General features: G+C 47.0%; 1 protein-coding gene across 1 annotated transcript in view; it reads left to right on the top strand.

The window, feature by feature from the left end:
• The first annotated feature begins 3,498 nt into the window (after positions 1 to 3,498).
• Positions 3,499 to 20,451, top strand: part of MED12L (mediator complex subunit 12L) — a 314,505-nt gene continuing 297,552 nt past the window's right edge. The window contains exons 1-2 of the mRNA XM_057315807.1: positions 3,499 to 3,734; positions 4,578 to 4,801. Coding sequence (XP_057171790.1) covers positions 4,703 to 4,801 — 99 coding nt within the window. The 5' untranslated portion in view covers positions 3,499 to 3,734; positions 4,578 to 4,702. The remainder of the gene's footprint in view (positions 3,735 to 4,577; positions 4,802 to 20,451) is intronic.

Raw genomic sequence — 20,451 nt, 5'->3', positions numbered from 1 at the left:
TGTAGACAATCTGTTAACAAAACACAGTAATACATACACCTGGACAAGCATCAGTCCCACGGGGAAACCCAGCAACTTTAATTACTTCACCTACAGGCACTATACTGAGAATTGCTTCTTTCCACTTGAGTGGAAGCATGGTCTATGCCAGAGCAAGCTGTCAGGAGTTTGGCTTCTCTTATACCAGACCTGTCTTCCGAGGCTCACTTTTATATGTGTTATGTAGACGATAATTAATACATGGAGCACACTGACAATAATGAGTGTAGGTGGGAGTCAGGGGGATCTAGGTTTGATTCTGGCTTTGTGGATACAAATAGGAATAATAGGACTATGGCTTCTGGTGGGTCAACAGCCTATCTCTGCTCCTACCCATTTTCCACTCTTCTTCTTTGGAAACTTGCTCTGAAAGAGGATTGTGTCTCTGCCTTTTGCCAGAGAAATTTTATTCCTCACTTGACATTTGTCCACTGCAGTTTGCATGAACTTGAGGGACTGATCTGTGACCCAGACTGGAGAACATTCAAGGTGAAGAACTGTGTGGCTTGCAGAATGTGTCCATGGTGGACAAGGAGAGAAAGCTGGTGAGAAAATGCTTGCGCTAGAATATGTGCGGACAAAGACATCTGTGTATTTCGTGCAGCCCAAATGTAGAGAGAGAAAGCCAGCCTGAGCCGTCTTAAAGAGACTTTGCCCAGGACTACAAAAGCCGTCCCTGCTATGAGGGACCCCTTGCAGAATTCTGAAAACCAGGGCTTGCAGAGGGAACATTAGCAGCTAAGGGAATTCCTGATGGTGAGGGATCTTTGAGGAGCCCTTGGATGTGACATAGGAAAAAGGGTCAGCTTTTAAACACTTGTTAACCCACAAAACCAGCCCTAGGATTGAGCTTCATACTTAGAGGATAAAGTTCGGTATGCTTAAAATGGTTTGTAATTACTCCTTCACCTTTTCCTTCACCAGGTGTCCTAAACTTCCTCAGGTGCCTGAACTCACTTCTGGCTAGGCTGGGGTCTAGGCTGGGACCTGTCTGAATAAGTCCTATTCTACGCAAACTATTCCCAGGCCCCGGGGGTGGGGGTGGGGGTGGGTGTCATTAGCCAGATAGAGTTAAGATGCCCCTTATAGGAACAGTAGCAAATGAGACTCACATTATTCAACAATAATTTGTGCCTATCTGTCGTTATTAACCAGCACTGAGATGGGAAATTCAAGCACAGTGTAGATCATGGTGGCTCCCGTGTTAACTGGCCTTAGTCAGCTTAAGACTAACTCGAATAGAAGGAGAGCAAGAGGATAGGGTGGGTGTGGGAGAACAAGATTATTGTGTGACATATCTGAATGCATGGCAACAAATGATGAGCTGTTAAGAAAATGAGAATTAAATGCTAAGAGCACTGAAAGAACTGAAAGATTATCTTGTGCCTCAAGAGTTTGGGGTGAGCTTTATACAGGAGTCTGGACTCTAAGGACTGTCCCCAGGTGGCTATTGGAAAATGAAGGGCCTGGGAAGTCCATACTTGGAAATAGGATTGAGAGCTAAGTGGGATGAGGGATTAAGGAGGAAAAGCTACATTGGTAGATGGGGCTGGACCATGAAGAACACAAGTGCCAAGATGATGGATCCAAATGTCCATGGGAAGTCCATGTAGGGAAAGAATGATTTTGAGCTAGTGTCTCGGTGCATAAAAACTCTTCCCTCCACCCCCCATGTTGAGAGGGCCAAAGAATTCATGCCAGACTGTCTCAAGACAAGGGAGTTAGGAAGGGAGACCAGGGGCTCTTTTTCCCCAAACACTAGAGACACAGTACTAATACATTTTGATTTTCAAATAAAATCTTCATGGTTAGATATGATTTTGAGCGCTTCAAAACTTTCCTTTGCGGAGGCCAGTTAGAGACTCTTGCCTGGGTATTCCCAGGGAGGAATTGAGGTTACATCTCCTATCAGACTCGAATGTCAGCACGAGGTATCCCCAAAGTACCCCCCAGTGATCTGTGACCCCACATACCTACCCATCCAACCACTGAGTGCCCACCTGGTAGTGTTGCAGGCTGTGTGCCTAAGTTGCAACGATGAATAACAGTGTCCTCTCTAGTGCAGGTCAATGTGTTGGGGTAGGGGAGTTGAAAGAAAGGCAAAACTTTGATAATCGCCACAGCTGGGAGATGAGTACTTGGGAGTTCATTATACCGTTTCTCCTGCTTTTTGTTGCCTTTGATAATTTCCCTAATAAAGTTAGATAACACTCCTTTTTCTCAAGAGAGAAAACTAGATTTGATAGATGCCTTTATCACAAGGGCAAGTTCAGCTTTCAAGTGACACCCAGGGTATTAGGAAGAAAAACCCTTGGGGCAGGGTGCAGAAAGTGTTTGGGAAATGCCTCCTGGGGGAGGGTAACTGTTCTCTGAACTGTTCTACGGGCTCACATTGAGTAAAGAAACCAAAAACTACGGGTCTGACTTGGCCTTAGGTTTTTTGAGAAGGGCTAACAGATCAGGGTCAAGAGTGAGAAACTGGCCTCTACACATTCCATCCCCTTATCTACCTCTTCTTCCTTCCCTTTTGCTTCAAGTCAGCTGAGGTAAGTAGGTATTTAGATTTTGGGCAACATCTGAGCACCTACTATATGCCAGGTGCTGTACAAAGGCCTTTGGGTTAGATTCTGCTTACACCATTTTATAGAAGACCGAACCGGGAGTCTGGAAATTCCTCAAGGTGTGGGGGGCGTGACACAAGCAGACAAGGGCAGTTGGGGAACTCAGCCCTTCCAACCCCAAATCTTGGAAAATAGGTCTGCAGCTTGGGATCAGGCAGAGGTAGCTTTGTGGCTTTGAACAAGTCACCGGGCCTCACTGAGCTGACTCAATTTCTCCATCTATAAAAAGGGTACAGTAAAACCGTGTAAGGTTTACTTATTTATTTTTTAAGGATCAGAGACCTTTAAACTGTCAAGATCCTGGCACGAAGGGAGGGCTCCATAAATGGCAGCCATCATTCTTGGACAAGTGCCGGCACATCCTCCCGGGCGCGCCTCCCGCCGGGTCCCTCGGGACAAGCCGGGCCCGCCCCCGCGGCTCCGGTCTCGCAGTGCTCGCGGCAGGTGGCCTAGCATCTCTGTGCCCACGCCCCGAAGCGAGCGGGGAGCACGGGCCGGTTGGATGACCAAGGTCTCCCCTGGAGGATCGCCTCCCTCCCGCCACACGCCCGGCGCAGGTGAGGTTTCCGGCCCAGGCGCGGGGACAACGACCCTGAGAAGAGGTTGAGGCGGACAGCGCGGCCCGCGGCCGGGAGTGAGGGTTCTGCGGGCGCCCCCTCCCTAGCCCCGTTTCACCCCAGGACCAACCCCGGCGCCGGGGCCCGCGGGCTGCGCGCTCTGCGGCTGCGAAAACCCGGAGAGGCGGATCGGAGCGCGCTCGCAGCCAACTCCTCCGCGGTCCGGCCGCCGAGCTGGGCATGCTCAGTGCGGCCGCCGCGCCGCCGTCCGCCAACTCGGAAGCTCGCGCTCCCGGGCCGTGGGGGCGAGAACGCCGGCGGCGGCGAGCCGGCGTCGCCCGCCGCCCCCAGACAGTGGCAAACTTCGCGGTGTCCCTGGAGCTCGCCTGGACGAGACTGCTACCTCACAAATAAAATCCAATCTAATCCCCCCCATCCCAGCCCGAATCATGGAGGCTGTGGCCGCCCGAGTGCCGCTGCCGGCGGCGGCCCCTGCCCACTAGCCGGGGACCAACAGGTAAACTGTTGGGGGGGTGGGGTGGGAGGAGGAGCTGCGGCCGCGGGGAGGCGGCGGGCTGGAGGAGTCCGAGACGTCCGCGGGCTGGCTGCCCCCGTCGGCGCTCACTGCCAGTCCTCCTCCCCCTTTTCCCCAGCCCCTGGAGGGGCAGCAAAGGGTTAAATCGGCCCCGCGCCACCGTGAGCACGGCCCCCTCCAGCCGCCGCGACCGCCAGCAGCGCGCCTCGGCGCCTGCCCGGAGCCGCCGAGGGGACCAGAGCCTCGGATGCGCCACCGGAGCCCGGCAGGCGTCTAGGAGGCACCGGCCGCTTCACCCCGTCCGCATCCCTGCCTCCCCCACCCCTCCAGGCCTCTCTCCCTCCGCTCCGGCCGGGTCCGCGCCCAGGTGGCGGGGTCTGCGGGGCGCGTGGCGGCGCGGGAAGGATCCCTGCCGCGGAAGAGGGGCGGGGGCGGGCTTCTCCACAGTCTCTTCCCGGGGCTGGAGGGCCACCACTCACCTTGGGTGAGCACTTGAGCCACCCGCCTAGGCGCCAAGAAAAGTTTTTTCCCCCCCCCGTGCCCCTCCCCCAACCCCTACCCCCTGTCCGGCTGGGGTGGGTTTGGGTCCATTGGTGAAAAAAGTCACACGTTCCCATCAGCTGCTCCTCCCCCTGGGTTCAGGGTTGGGGGGGGTTGGAACGGGAGGCTGGCTCCGCGGGAGACCCAGGCGGACCTCCGCCGCCACAGGAGCGACGCGTCCCGAGGCTGAAGCGCAGCCGGGTGCCCGCCGAAGACTGCCCCCATCAGTGCGTGTCTGCGTGCCGGGCAGCGGCAGCATCCAACCTGCTTTATTCCTGCCTGCAGCGCCACAGTGAGCGAGCGAGGAGGGGGAGAGAGGGAGTCTGTCTGCAAAGTGCTGCTCCCTGGTGCTCAGAGGCGGCTGCTCCAGCTCCAACTCTCATTCATTTCGCCGGTTAACATGAGAGATCATGGCCGCCTTCGGGCTTCTCAGCTATGAGCAGAGACCGCTGAAACGCCCCCGGCTCGGGCCGCCCGACGTCTACCCGCAGGACCCCAAGCAGAAGGAGGTAAGGGCGCCGGCGGCCTCCTCCGCAACTGGGGCCGCGCTCCGCAGCGCTGACCCGGGGCCAAGTTGGCCCAGCGGGCATCGCCGACGCTGCGGGGGGAGGGCTCGGGAGGGGGCCAGGCGGAGGTGACCGGGCTGGGGGGCTAGGGGACCCCCGGCGGCGGAGGCCCAGCGGCTGTCAGTCTCTGTGCTCCACTGGGGTGCTCGCTATCCGGGTGCCGGGTCGCTTCCCGTTATCGGGCCTTGCACGGAGCCGCTGGGTGCTTCACCGGGTGCTTCTTTGCCGAAATCCTCTTGCTCCCTCTCCCCCGCTTCTGCCTGCTTTATTTTTCTCCCCGCTGCTTCGGTAAATCCTCGTAAACTTTTTGAAAAATGTTGGAATGCAGTGCAGACGACACAGGTCTTACCTTTTGCGCCAGCTGAGCAGGGACGAGAGGATGGGGTGAGGGGGAGACCTTTTCTGTTCAAATTTTCCAGTTTGGAGTGGAAGTCGTTTTTATCGAGGTGATAAATATTTAGCTCTTTGAAGGTACTTCTTTCTGTATCCCCCTTTCTCTTTTAAAAAAAAAAAATCAATATTAAGGGGAGCCTGATTTTCGTCCCTAGAGGCGATTGGTTTAATTGCTGGAGGCTGTTTTGTATATGTAAAAGCAGACAGGTTACCTTGGAAGGGAAATAAGTCCCGAGATTGCTTATTTCTTTGAATGAAATTGGAGAAACCTTGACTCTTGCCTTAGGTACACTAGCTTCAATGTATAGAGTAACCATGGCATTTTATAGCCATTTATGTGTTTGTCAGTAGTTAAGAAGTAATTATGTAACAACTCTCCAGTTATAATGATCACCCTTGGCTACACAATTTGCCCAGGGATTTGCCTTTTTTTTTTTTTTTTAAGATCACCTGCTACCCAGCTGTGCTTTCTGAGTTTGCCAGCTGCAGCCCACCCATCCTCTGTTTTCTTCAGCAAAAAAACGAAGTGAGCGCATTGCACAACTTCTTTCTGAGAATCTAAAAACACTATTAAAAGTTTGGAGGCCCACCGACATCACAGAAAGGGCTTTGTAAAGAAGGCAGGAGGGGTCCTTAAAACTTCTCTTTTGATAAAGGTATCTGTTTCAGTAATAGAGGAAGAATGCTTGTTCTGGTTAAACTTCTGTTAATGTTTCTAAAAATTAAGGAGTGGCAATTCCTTTTAGAGACTTAAGCACATAAACATGCTTGAGCATCCGTGGAGTAATCCAGATTGAAGCTGGGAAGGTTTTACAGGTGGTTCTCAGTTGAGGCTTAACGTGAGGATGGATTGAGGAGATCTTGCAGATTTCTTTCCCACCTATCTCTCCCTGGGCTACTCCCACCCAGATTAAAGTGAATTGCTAAGGACTAGAAATAACAAATGCTAAGGACCAGCTGTAACAAAGGTAGTGACTTAAAAATTAGTGTCAGGAAATTTTTAAAAGTTTGGGGGGATGGGGACAAGGATACTGATTGCCTCATCTTTCTCATCTTTTAATGTGTTGCTGCATTTTCCAGAAGGAAGTGTAATTAATAGCATCTCTGTGCTTACGGGACGGTCTTCGAGAATGCCATTTGGGCTTATTTAGTGTTTATTCCTCAGGTCAACACTCATTCAGGAGTGGGGCCTCTCCGATCGGAAAAAAATACTTTTGGATTTTAGGATTTTGCAACGTTCTGTGGAATTCTAAAACTGGAAGTGACCTTAGAGCCTATTTTGTATAACTTCCTTTTGACAAAGGGAAACTGAGGCCCAAGAAAGCTTTACCCGACTTAAGGTATGTGATAAAGAAGCAGAGGATTTGGACCACCAAACCAGTATTTAAGTCAAGACCAATACTGTGTTAAGGATTTATGCTAAATTGTGTTGTTCTGCTATTACTCCCTTTCCCCCAAGGCAGCCAGTATTTCGTCCGTCTGGAGCAGAGTCAGAGTTATGTGTGACTGTAGCCAAATTTGAGTACAATATGGAACAGGTGCTTGGCTGTTCTTGGGTGGTGGTGTGGTGAGCAGTGTTTCACAAGCTTCAGTTATTTATGTACTGCCTCAAGAGTTCTACCCTATCCCTGTTATCACCTGTATTTTTATTCTAATGTTTTCTTTAACGTTTAAGAAAGTTTGTTTCTTAGGCAGCAATACCTATGAAGTCATGGAGTCATATATACGTATGTAATGCAAAAGTTAGAATCCAATTGTGTGTATGTATATATTAAATTTTTATCTAGCTGATATTACACGCACATAGGATTATATGTAATAAAACCAGGCTATAACTATTAAAACTTTAGAAAGTTTATCTGTGCATTTAAAACCATTGTTGTGTTCCATCAGAGATCTTTGTCCCACCCACATTATGGGAAATGCTGATTTAACGGAGGAAGTATGGGCTTTGAAATTGGGCAGACCTGAATTTGGATTCTGGCTCAGCCTCTTTGCAGTTGTGTGGCCTTGGGCAAGTTGCATAACTTCTCATTTGTAAATTAGTATAATTGTTCTATTCAGAAAATTTTGAGAATCCTGGTTTGAAATGCATTACATTTGTGTGAGAAAAACCCTCCTCCTGGTGGAAGCTATTCTTATTACTATAGCTGTGACTTTTATTATTGTTAACCAGTGCTAGTAGCGTTCTGGAAAACAGCTCCTGGTAGATAGCCTGGAACCCTTGAATGAAGATCCCCTATGGAGGAGGAGGGGAGGGTGGGGTGAGCTGGAAGATTTAACCTGCCTGATCGATTGACTATATTCTTTTGAGCGCTTGCCTGTGCATCAGCACTCCACAGGACTTTATTTATTTTTAAAAATATATTGTGTTATAATATTTTGTCTTCTGACTGTCCTTAAGCCTTAAAAACAGAATCAGAAAACTGAGAGTCACCCTTGATTTCCCCTTCTTCCTTATACTCCATAATACATGTTTCAGGATATCTTGTCTGGTCCAGTTCCCACATATATTTCCAATCCATCCACGGGTCCCCAGTTTCCCTAGTATGCTCGATTTCCTTTCTGCTTCAGGCTGACTTTTCTCTGCCCCTGGGCTTGTATACATGCTGATCTGTCTGCCTGGACACTTGTGTGCCTATCTAGCCCTACCCCCACCATTCCACCCACTCTTCTCACCTTAGCTTGTGGTGAGGAAGGTAGCTCTGGAGCCAGTCTGCCTGGGTTTGAAACTTGGCTCTCCTCTTTACATACTCTTTATTCTCCACATCCCTCGGTCTCCCCTCTTGTAGCTCCACTGAGCTATTGGAACATTACATGAGTAATGCATGGAAAGCGTTTAGACGGACTAGAGTCTGGCATGGATTCAATACCCAAATATTGTCAAGGCCTGTCTCTTCATCCTTCAGGTCTCAGCCCAGCGACTTTTCAGAGGCCTTTCTAGTATAAGCATATAATTTGTAATTTTGTATTTATTTGCTTGCTGCCATCCCCCACTAAAGGGTCAGTTTTGTGAGAGCGGGGATGAGCACTGTTTCTAGGCATCACTAAAGTACCTGCCACCTAGTGTAGTTAGTTCCTGGGATGCTGAGGGCATGAATACTTGTTGGAATGTATGAAGAAAAGTGGGAATGGATGAATAAAAAGAGGAAATCTGGTGACTGAGAGGTGTTAGGGAAGGTCTAGGTTAAGGCAGAGATTATCCTTGACATTCAACCTTGGAGGTGACAAGGCTGAAAGTTAAACCCTAGAAATAGGAAGGAAGAGGAGTTTACCCTAGGCTAGAAGAGGCCTAAACAGCTGAATGATAAGTATTTTCAGGAAGTCAAATTAGTGAGAAAAATAGTTTGGGCCAATAGTGAGATTTCCAGGCATCAAGAGCTCTAGAGAGTCCCACCAGTAAAGGGGTTGGATGGCTGGGTGTGCAGCCCAGAGGCTGCCCAAGGACAAGTCCAGTAAAAAGTGGGGAGGGTAGGGGAAGGAGTGGGGGGGGGGTTGGAGAAGGTGGGTGGGTCAGTGGTGGTGGTGGTTGTGTCTGCATGTGGATAACCCACAACAGGTGTTCTCAAACTTGACCTACCTGAATCACCTGTAGAGCTTGTTAAAAACAAATGGTTTTTCAGATTTAGTAGTTATGAGCCAGGGCCCCATAATTTGCATTTCTAACAAGATGCCTTATTAGATCTGATGGCTGCTGGTCCAGGGCTCCACTTTAAGGACCCTGACCTAGAGAAAAGGCATCAAGTTCTGCAGAGGCTAGAGAGTTCTGCCTGATCCAGGTAGGGCAGGTCTGGGCATCCCTGTATGGCTGTAGTTTGGTTTAGCAGCCAACTCAGCCAGGCTGTGGTGGGCTTTTCCCAGTTGTGCCTTCTCTTAGCTTATATAAAAGGGAATGAGTCAGGCAGTCTCAGTCCCCCTCTAATGGCTTTGTATTACACTTGGAATAACTGATTCCTTACCTAGGCCTTCACGCCCCTACCATCTGGCCCTTGTTCACATCCACAGCCACCACCTGTAGCCAGACCGCCTGGCTTTGAGTTCTGGCTTCATCACTTACTGCCTGTTGGACTCAGATCTCACTTGTGGAATGGGGTTCATATTTGTTCCTACCACATGGGGTTGCTGGAGAGATAAAATGAAATTTGAACCATGTCTGGCACTAAGGGTCCCAGGATTTCCCATTGTATTTATAATATCCATAAGACTTTTTGAGATTTGGCCTCTGGGCTTTGAGTCATCCCTTTCAGACTTGCTCATTCCTCTTCTTGGCTGTGTGGTAGGACCAGTGGCCACTTCTCTCTCTTTCCAACAGGCTCAGCTCTTTTGTGTCTACGTTCCTGTTTCTGACTGCCCCTGTAGTCGTGTTTCCTGTTGTTTGGCTCTTAGAGACTCCCTGTCAAGGAAGCCTTCCTTGTAACCCATCCTTCCTCATCCTTGCTAGCTCATTATCTTGTGTTAATGGGTTTTTGCAGTGCTGGTCACTGAAATATGGTTGCTGATTTTCCCCATGGTTTTCCACACTAGAATGTAAACTGCATGAGAGCAGGGGCTTGTCTGTGGTGGTCACAGTTTTTGAGCTGCCTAGTGCCTGGGATTAGACTAGGTGCTCACTAAATAGTTCTTGTAGAAATTAATAAAATGTAGAACTCTTAATGAGCAGTCATATTTATAACATTTAACTGCCCCAGTGCTTGTTTTATTTTGGCAACTCCTGTTAATTTTCTTGTTAGCATGTAAAACTCTTAAAACACAGTAAACAGTTATTTTAGAGACAGCTGGGGAGGTGGGGTGAGGGGAGGTGAAAATTTGTTTCTTTATAATCTTTGAGAGGGAGGGTGTTGATAAAGTTGCCTGGGAAGAGAGGACGGGTTGACCAGTTGCCTGGGGGACCATAAGAGAAAGGGAAAAAGCTTCCTCCTGAGATTAATTGGGTGGCTCCTGGGCCTATCGTAGACCTCCTTGAATACCAGTGTTCTGGGAGGAACATCTGTATGTTTAACTTTTGTCTCATGAGACTCTTAGGCCAGAATCAGTGTAGGAAACACTGGGTCAGAGGCCCTGCTTCTTCCTGCTGCTCACAGAAGTGTTGCTACCCAAACTTTGTGGCCAATGAGTAGAAACCCAAGTGGCTGTCATTTCTCAGCATCTGCTAACACCTGCAGCAGAATCGTCAAAGATGCTTGTTAAACCTGCACATATACTGGCCCACCTCAGACTTGCTGAGTCAAAATTTCTGGGAAGGAGGCTGAGTAATTTGCGTTTTAAACAAGCTTTTCAGGTGATTCCTAAATATATGAAGTTTGAGAAAAATGGCTTCGGTTTGTCTTTATCTTTAGAAAATGTAAACCAGACTCCCCCTTATTTGCTACCTGCTTCCCACTATTTGATGTATTAAAATTTTTAGACAAATATACCATCTGAAGTATTAGTACCTTTTGGTACAAAATAGTGCAAATGAATTTAGCTACTTTTCCCCATGAAGTTCTGTTCTAATAACCATGGTTCCCAGAATAGGCTTGTTTTCTATCAGCTGTTCATGGTTTATAGCAGAGTAGAATGCCTTGCCTTGCCCTTGAAATATCCACATATCCCTTCTGTGTGCACTTGGCTAAAATGGGGCTTTGGGGAGCAGTTCTTGCTTTGTCCCGTGAGGATGTTTTTGGACTTGTTCAGGGCAGTGGGGTTTTCTGTTTGACTGTGGGCCTGGGCTCTCAACTGGGCTCTTTGGGGACTCATGTAAAGCCATTAATTTCGGGTACAGCCGCTGTCCGTTAGCCTGTTGGGTTTTTCACTTAGGCTGGCAACTGTGATGATGAAATGTGATCCTTTAGGAAGTTAGAGGACCACAGAGTGAAGTCTGGAAGGCAAACTGTGTTGGGTGAGCACTAGGTAGGAGAGGGTGAACAGAATCCTAGGATGTTAGTTCAGCCCGTGCCCCTTGCGGGTGTGTGCACATACATGTGAGAATGAAGTGGAAGTAGGGTGGAGTAAGTGCAAGTGAAACTCCGAGAATTGCGGTGTATTCTAAAGTTGTCCTTTACTGAAGTTCTGAACCCCACTTTTGAGGCTTCTTGACTGGCTAGGCAGGGAGTAGAGAAGTTGGAGGGGTCCCTAAGAATGAACACGATTAAAAGTTCTCTTCAGCAGTGTGCTCTGAGCAGAGTGAAAGGAGCAGGCGGACTTAGCCTGGGGAAGAGCTGACCTCAGTCTGAGTGGGGCAAGCGACGTGGAGGGAAGAAGTCTAAGGGCAATGTAGAGGGAGGTGTCTACCTCCTACACATTCCTTGCAGAGAAGGGAACATGGAAACACTTTTAATTGTCTTCAGATAATGTCTGAAGCTGGTGATGGTGACAAGAAAGTTCATTAACTGTCCTCTGGATTTCGATTTCTCTGTTTAGGGAAATCTACATAATGAAAATATCATTATATTACAAAAGAGCATGATTTTTACCTGAATATATATATATATATATGTCTACATAATCTGGAGGGCTTATCAACCACATGCAAACCATTGTTATCTTTAAAGGATGGGATTAGGGCTGATTGCTTTCCTTTTGTACTAATCTTTATTTCAAGCTGTAAAAATACTTGTGCACTACTCTTGTTATGGAGGAAATGATTTAAGGAATAATTATTAGGTAATTTTGGTTGAGTGTGCAGGAATGGGTCTTTGTTGTTCGTTCCAAACTAAGCTAGAACCCCTTTAGCTGATGAGTAGACAGAGGGGTCTGGTAGAGTGTGGGGATAGACACGTATGCACCTGATGCTGCGGGAAGTGTGGTGAGGTTGGGGTTAGGGCTGTTATGTGAGCCTTCCAGCTCTGCCACTTGCACTGTGTGATTTGGGCTGCTGTGTCCTTTTCCTCACCTATGAGTTGGGAAGGATCCCTAATCATCTAGATTGCTTTGAGTGTAAAGGAGCATCGTAAACGTAAATTGTTACCAGACGTGAGGTGTAAATTCACTGGTGTGCTACGGCAGGTTTGTACCAACTGATTATTCAGATTTCGAGAATTTTGTCCACTGGTTCATATCATTTTGGTATCTTGAAGTCTAGCATATTTACAATGACAAAATGGGCAAATGCTACAAATTAGGTTGTTGTTTTTTTTTTTTTAAAGGTAGTCGTTAAACACTTACCAGCACACTCCCGGATATAGTTGTATGCGGCACTTTGTTAACTACTTGACTATCATTCTTATCCCAGTATTCCCTTACCAGCTTCCCACAAACATTTTTTTTCAAAGCCAGACTCTCACTTACCTAACCCCTCTTGCCTCTTGCAGTGAGCATATGACTTCATTCTGGCTAAAGAGATTTAGTGGAAATCTATGTTAGGACTTCTGAAGAACTTTTTCTCACTGAAAAAAGTGCTGGCACGGGGGCGGGGGTGGGGGGGAGAATGCCCTCTCTTAATGCTCTGATAGCTCCTTAGTTTTCTATCCTTGGAAAAGTAATTAGAGGATATGTTAGTCTGAGCTAGGGCATCTATCTTGTGCCCATGAGGCAACAAGTCTATGAATGAAAAGCAAACACAAGAGGAGGCAAGTGAGTGGCTTTATGAAAATTAAGCTACTAAACTGACCTTAGGACCACTTCTCCTGGACTCACGAAGTAAACAGTAGATGTCCACGTGGTTGAAGCCATTTTGGACGAGTTGTGATTTCCTGTAGCTGAAAGCATTCTGATGTTGTCATAGTGCTTTTCTTTTTTGTTTTGTTTTCTTTCTTTTCTTTTCTTTTCTTTTTTTTAACATTCTATTTATTTGACAGAGAGAGAACACAAGCCGGGGGAAGGGCAGAGGGAGAGGGAGGAGCCGATCAAGGAGCTCAACAGGACCCTGGGATCATGACCTGAGCCAAAGGCAGGTGCTTAACTGACTGAGCCACCCAGGTGCCCCCGTTATGGTACTTTTCATTTATATATTGGCACCTGAAATCATTACAGCGTAAGCCCTTCCTTTTTTTTTCCCCCCTCCTCTTTCCAGAGAGTGCACATTCCAGAACTCTCTTACTCTCTGGATTAATGGGTATATAGCAAGAGACAGCACCTTTATCTTGTATGTTAGGCAGTAAATTCTGCCCAGTGCCTATCAGAAGCTTAGAGGAGGGGACCTGGCTCAGTTGCTTAAGCATCTGTCTGCCTTTGGCTCAGGTCGTGAACCCAGGGTCCTGAGATGGAGCCCCTCATTGGGCTCCCTGCTCAGTGGGGAGTCTGCTTCTCCCTCTTCCTCTGCCCCTCCCCCAGCTTGTGTTCTCTCTTTCTCTGTCAAATAAATAGATAAAATCTTTAAAATTAAAAAAAAAAGAAGCTTAAAGGAAATGGAAATGGCTTTATTTCCATTTCTGTCATAAAAGGTTTAGGTGGGAAGGAAGGAAGAGCCCTGACCTGTTCTATTTGGAGAGGAAGATTCTATGGGTCTGTACCAGTTTTGGGGGAAACCAGGAATGTTTAGAGCTGGAAGGGAACTTAAAGATGTGTTGTTCTCATTTAATACAAAAGGCAATGGAGTCCCAGAGAGGTTAAAGTGACTTGTTAGGCAGATCTGGGCCAAGCACTTGTGTGCCCTGATTTGTTCTTGGAACTTTACTTGGCCTCCCTTCTGTACACAGCCTGTGCTTCTGGTAAACACCCTTGCGTTGTCCTGGTGGTGAGGATTTCTCTGCATTTTGGGGCACCCAGTGTCTCTGTGAGAGCTGGGGACTGTTTAGCTCACCATTTGATCTTTGAGCTTGCCAGAATCTTGAATGGGGTCTCCTGGGCAGAGGAAAGAATACTCTGGAAGCTCAGGCGTTCTTGTCTTTGTGTTTTTTGGTGGAAGGTTCCCAGCTCTATCTATGGCCTCTGGTGTAGCTAGCTCTGGCCTTGGCCTTTGTGGGCTCTGTGTGTTGGGGATCAATCCCACCTAGTTTTAATTTCCTTGGTTGAGATGCTCCTTTATTTATGCATAGCTCTCTTGGAGATACAAATAGACAAGTGGTACCAGTTGCCTACTTCCGGGGAGCGACACTTACATGTTGTGTTCTATACAAATGGACGCGCCCCCCCCCCCCCCCCCCCCCGCCGGTTATGAAATGCTATGGCCCTGAGGAGAAGAATTTTAGCCGCTGGGTTTTATTTTCCGTGTTTTGAGGGAAATATTACTATACACACACACACACACATACACACACGCGCCAAACAAATTCAGTCATTCAGCCAGTATTATTGAGCACCTTGTAGGCCCTTTGCCAGCTGTGGCTTCATGAGGATAGGGCCTGAAACTTTATTTATATTTTTAAAATTTATTTATTTGACAGAGGGCAAGCACACACAAGCACAAATGGGGAGTAGCAGAGGGAGAGGGAGAAGCAGGCTCCCCAATGAGCAGGGAGCCCCATGTGAGGCTCGATCCCAGGACTCTGGGATCATGATCTGGGCCGAAGGCAGATGCTTAACTGACTGAGCCACCCATGTTCCCCTTAAAAAAGAATTTTTTTTTTTTTTCTTTTAGAACTTTTATGTTCTGTGTCCCTGGCTTTGAGTACAGCACCTGGCCCAAATCTAGGACTCAAGATTTCTTATGTGAGTAAATGTAACAATAAACAAACGGTGGGAACGTTGGTCCTGGGCCCCCAAAGACTTCAATATAGAAAAGCGGTTTTCATTTTGGGGTGATTCCCCTTCCCCTTAGGGACACTGGCAATAGTTTCAGGAATTTGGGTTGTTGGACTGTGTGTATGCGCATATGCACGCCCATCCTGGCATCTAGTAGATAGAAGCCAGGAATGTTTCTGACATTCTTCAGTACTCTGAACGGGCACCCCCCCCCCCCCCCCCCGCCCCAAAGGATTATCTGACCTCAAATGTCAGTAATTCCAAGGTTGAGAAACCCTGGTCTAGAGGAAATGATAGACTTGTAAATAAGGAATACAATGTTTCAGATATTCTTTGAGAGGAATGTACAAAGTGCTGTGGAAACAGGAGGGGGTGACCCATTTTTTTGACAGGACCTGATAGAGGAGATTTTTGAGTCAGGGACTTGAAGGATGTGTAGGAGTAGATGGGGCTGAGGATGTGGAAGAAAATTAATTTTGGGGAAGAGGGAGCAGCTTGTGCAAAAGGCCAGAAGGAATGTGGGATGTGCTCTGGGCTGTGGGCCTGAGGCATGGTGTGGGATACGCAGGGGGGAGCTGGGCTGGAGCAGGAAGGAAAGGTGGGATCTAGTTATGGGGCCTTCGTAGGCTGTGTTGAGGCATTTGGATATTATAGTGGAGCTGATGAGGTGCCATTCCAGGGTGTGAAGTTCAAGGAGTGAGATTTAAGGTGACTCATATTTGCAGTTTGAGGCGACAGTGGCTCTGTGGGCCATATTGAGGTAGAGAGACTGCCCAGCTCGGTCCCTGACATTCCGTGCCTGAGGGTGGATGTATTAGTTTCTTGCAGCTGCCATAACAAGTTTCCACAAACCACATGGCTTAAAACAATGGCCGTTTATTTTCTCACAGCTCCGGAGGCCTCAAGTCCAAAGGCAGTGTTGGTAGGGTTGCACTCACTCTGGAGGCTCTAGGGGAGAACCCCCTCCTTCCTCTTCCAGCCTTTTTTGGCTCCGGGTGTTCCTCGGCTTCTTTGGGGCCCCCTCAGTTGGATTTCTGCCTCTGTCTTCACCTGACCTTCTCTGTGTGTCTCTTCCTGGGGTGTGCCTTATACGGACACTTGTTACTGGATTTAGGGCCTACCTGGGTAGTCCAGGATCATCTCATCTCAAGATCTTTAACTTAATTACATCTGCAAAGAACCTTTTCCAAAATAAGGTAACATTTACAGGTTCTGAGATTTGGTGTGGATATCTTTCAGGAGCCTGTTCTTTGGCCAAGAGGGCTTGGGAAGAAAGAGGAGAGGATTTAAGAGATTATTTGGGCGGCAGAATTGATAAAGTGGATGTGTGAGGTAAGAGAGAGGAGTACAAGAATATACCAACATTTTTAGATGAGGCCAGCGGTTCCCAAACTTTCTGATCTTAGGGCCTCTTCACAATCTTAAACATTATTGAGGATCCCGTAGAGCTTTTGTTTTTGTCGGTTATATCTTGATATTTACTTTATTAGAAATTAAAACTGAAAAACTTTAGAAATATATATCCATTTAACGGTAATAAACCAGTTTCTTGTTAAAATGTTTTCTTAGGGGCGCTTGGGGACTCAGTCGGCTAAGCGTCTGTGTTCCTCTCAGAGTCCTGAGATCAAGTCCTGCATTAGGCTCCCTGCTCAATGGGGAGCCTGCTTCTCCCTCTGCCTGCCATTGCCCCTACTTGTGCTCTCTCTGACAAAAAAAAAAAAAAAAAAAAAAAAAAAAAATCTTCTTATGAACAATAACTTCTTACAAACAAAAAAATTTAGTGAAAACAGTGGCATTGTTTTACTTTTTTTGCAAATCTCTTTAATGTCTAGATTCTCACATCTAGTTCTACATTCAGTCTGTTACGATATATTATTTTGGTTGAAAGATCTCGAGAAAATTTGGCCTCACACAGACCTATTGTTGGGAAGTTCTTGGGAACCACAGAGGACTTGTACCTGGAGAGCCACTGGCTCACACAATTGGGTGGGAAGATTGATGGTGGTCCCAAAGCCAACATGCTGTAGGGAACAAAATAACTTGTTTAATTTTTTTCCAAGGGTGGTGAAGGTGGGGATGGAGAGAACAAGATCCTTTCTGAATGTGTTTGATCTGAGATGCCTGTCAGGATTCAAGATCAGAGTGTATAGTAGTGGAAGCTGGAAATCTGGATTTGGGTGTGATATGTGCATAGGTATTTCAGATCATGGCTGTGATTACCTGTTGAGTGTGCAGAGAGATGGAGAAGCAGGCAGACTGAGGATGGAACTGTTCAGGGCTTGCACATCCTGGACCCTGTCAGCAGGAGCTCTGAGGAGGGCACTTGTTAGGGAGATGGGTATAGGATGATGAGTGGTCCAAGGGGAGAGGTAACATCGGGTGAGGTTCCAGCTACTTTGGTGGCCTCTTAGTTGAGCATTTTCTTTCCCCAGGACTTTTGCACATGTGCTTCCTACTGCTTGGTTGCCTTATTCTATCACTGCGAAGTGCCTGTTTTCTCCTCAGCACTCAATGCGGTTTGTGTTTGTTTCTTATCTGCTCTGTCTCCCAACTAGTATAAGTTCCATGAAGCAGGGACTATGTCCCTTTTATTTCCCACTGATCACCAGATGTCAGGAGAGAGTCTGGTAAATGGTAAAAGTTAAATATATGTTGACAGGATCTGGTAACCACACGGTCATTATTAGCCAGTGATTATTAGAAGCCTGGTATGGGGCATGGGAATGCCAGGATGTATAAGATGTGGTTCCTGCCCTTGAGGGACTTTGACTGGAGGGATGACACACCTGTTCACTGGGCGGTGAAGTCATTGCAAGTTTCAGTGGGGTGTTGGGAACAAATGAGGGAGGGGTCAGTTTTTTTGTGAGATTAGAAAAGTCTTCAGGAATGGGGGTGTTTCCAGGTGACAAGGCCTTCTGGGCAGATGGTATGAGCAAAGGTACAAAGATGGGAAATAGGACATGATCTTCCGGTGAATTGTCTATAGTTCAGTAAAGTGAGAGTACATTGAATCTATAAACTTGAACATGTCTGTAGATTTTGGGGGGCTTAGAGAAGTAGAGCTTAAAACTGCTGGAGAGAGTGGGGATATCTGCTGAGCAAGACCTGACTTGGCCCTGGGGCCAGGGGATTGAGATCCCCAGGGGAGTGACACCTTATGCATAGTGTTCTAGATTACTGCCTCTGAGAGAGGAGGGGAGGCAGGATTTACATGGGGCTCCCTGTTTATCTTGAGTTTTCTACAGGCATTTTCAGAGTCAGTTTTAATGTGCAGAGATTTTTCCTCGGCAGGAACAAACTTAGCCTTCAGCCCACATCCAGTGTGCCACAGCTATGCAAATGCTGCCTGTTGTCAATTAAAATTTGGTAGAATTCGCTGCTTTCCTTTTCCAGCCATTTCATTCATGGATTAATCTAATGAGGTGGTTGGGATTAGGACCATTTAAGGCATTGGCAGCAGTGAAGAATTAATAAAAATGTCTTTTGTCTTAAGTGTCATTGGGATTTTTTGCTAAAACTCTGGTTTACATAAAGGTATTGGGGGGCTGTGCTCTCAAAATTATGTCCAAGGCATTGCTAAATAATTTACCTCTCTCCTGAGTTCTGTGAGGAAGGTTAATATTGACGTTGCTCAGTTTTTTGTTTCTTGTTTTTTTTTGTTTTGTTTTGTTTTGTTTTTAAAGCTTCACACAGTGGTGTGTTAGTAGGCAGTGTGGAAAATATTTTTTGGGGTCAGAGCCGTTTTTACTCCTTGGTCAGTGTTAGACTAAATGGCAGCTCTGTCTTAAAAAAAAAAAAGATTCTTTATGAATTGGAGATACTATTTACATTTTGACTACTCACATGAGATTTGCTTTTAAGTTATTAAGTAATCAAAATGTTTTTGAAGTTATATTTTCATTTACTTAGTACTTGATATATACCGCCCATGGTGCTAGGTGATGTGGGGGTGTAGAAAAGAAATAGAAGTCTGCTTCTGTCCCCTCTAGAACAGTGCTTCTCAAAATATCTGTGGTGAGGGACAAGTTTTTTTTTTTTCTAATTAATTTTCAATCTGTTGCAGACTGATAGAAATATGATTAAAATGACTTACTAGAAAAATACAGCTTGAATGTAGTGGTGATGTCAAATTGCTGTAAGTTTCCAACCTCTTACTATCAGTTTTTGCAACTTTCTTTATGAGGGCCAGTAACAGTGGTGGACCACACTCTCAGGCATTGCTCAAGAAAGTAACATCTGGTTCACTGACACACACAAAGCATTTAGAAAATGACTGGTGTATTAATTTATTTGAAAGTCGAGGACTAATCCATACATTGAGTACAGTGTGTAGAGTGCTGCATTATGTCACAAGAGCCAGTGTTGTTTGTGTTGGTCATCCTGAGTGCTTTGCAGGCTTGGTTTCCCGGCAGCCTCACGAGCACCTCTAAGGTGGGTACTGTTATCTCCTTTTTACAGGGGGAGAAACTGAGGCATGGGGTGGGGGGTGGACTTACTTAACTTGTTCGAGGTCAGTTGGCTGCGTAATGATGGAGTTGGAGTTGGACTTCTGAGCCTGTGTTTTAACTATCTTCTATATATAGTGAGGCTAAAAATGCTGCATGAGTTCAGAAAAGAGAGGATTGGAATGCTTGGAGGTTTCACTGGAGGGAGCAGGGTGGGAGGGGCCGGAGCTGAGTGAATGGGGACAGGTTGCACCCTTTCATAAGAAAAAGCTGAAGGTAGGATGAGTGGTGAGGCGCAGGGGTAGGGAGGGGTGTAGTGCTTCCGAAGATCAGGTTTGGAGTGCCAGCAGATTGGGCTGCGGGGGGTGGTGAGGAGCTCACGTGGTCCTGCTGTCAGATTTATCTCACTAGCTCATGCCTAATAAATCTGGTGGGGGAGAGAGTGGAGTCGGGGAGGCTGCGAGGGAGGTGGCTCTCGTAACCAAAGCTTGAAGTAAAAAGAGCGCGACCGATCAGGGCTTTAAATAGGACTGGAGAAGAATTGGCAGTTGGTGACAAATTGGTCAAAGGCAGTGAGAGGACTGTGGAAAATGCTCAGATTTCTTGGACACTGTTCAGCTAGGATGCTGGGTCCTGTTGCTTGAGGACCTTCAAGTAACATTTTTGTGCTGTCTTTAGTGATATCATGGGTATCCTGACTGACTTTATTGCCAAGGAAAGTGAATATTAAGACTCCCCCTCCACATTGACCCTGTGGCTTCTGGCCCAAAGTGGCCAGAAGGTCTTTGTGGAGCTTCAATTTATACTGCTTGTCCCATACTTTTAGGTCTTGCCGTCGGTACCTGTTTTCACCTCCTCCCGGGCTACTTTGGTCGTGGGTCATCACCAGAATTGCTTGGATGGTTGGCTAAGCTCCTTGGAAGAGGTGGGAATGAGCAAGCCTCCTGAAAATAAAAAGGGTGGAGTCTGAGAGATGTTAACAGACGTTAGCTTTCAGACAGCATTTTCTAAGGTGGACTTTTGTTTTCTTGGCTCAAAGCTGTAGCCTGTTTCCCAGTAATTGACCTCAAACAAAGGAACAAAATTGCCACCATTACCAACAGAAAAGAGAAACTTCCAGTCTCTCTTCCTTCTCTTCCAGGCAGGAAGGATGAT

Source organism: Ursus arctos, unplaced genomic scaffold, assembly GCF_023065955.2.
Source record: "Ursus arctos isolate Adak ecotype North America unplaced genomic scaffold, UrsArc2.0 scaffold_20, whole genome shotgun sequence".
NCBI lineage: Eukaryota > Metazoa > Chordata > Mammalia > Carnivora > Ursidae > Ursus > Ursus arctos.
Note: the sequence above shows the minus strand (reverse complement) of the source record. Positions and strands in the feature narration are given on the sequence as shown.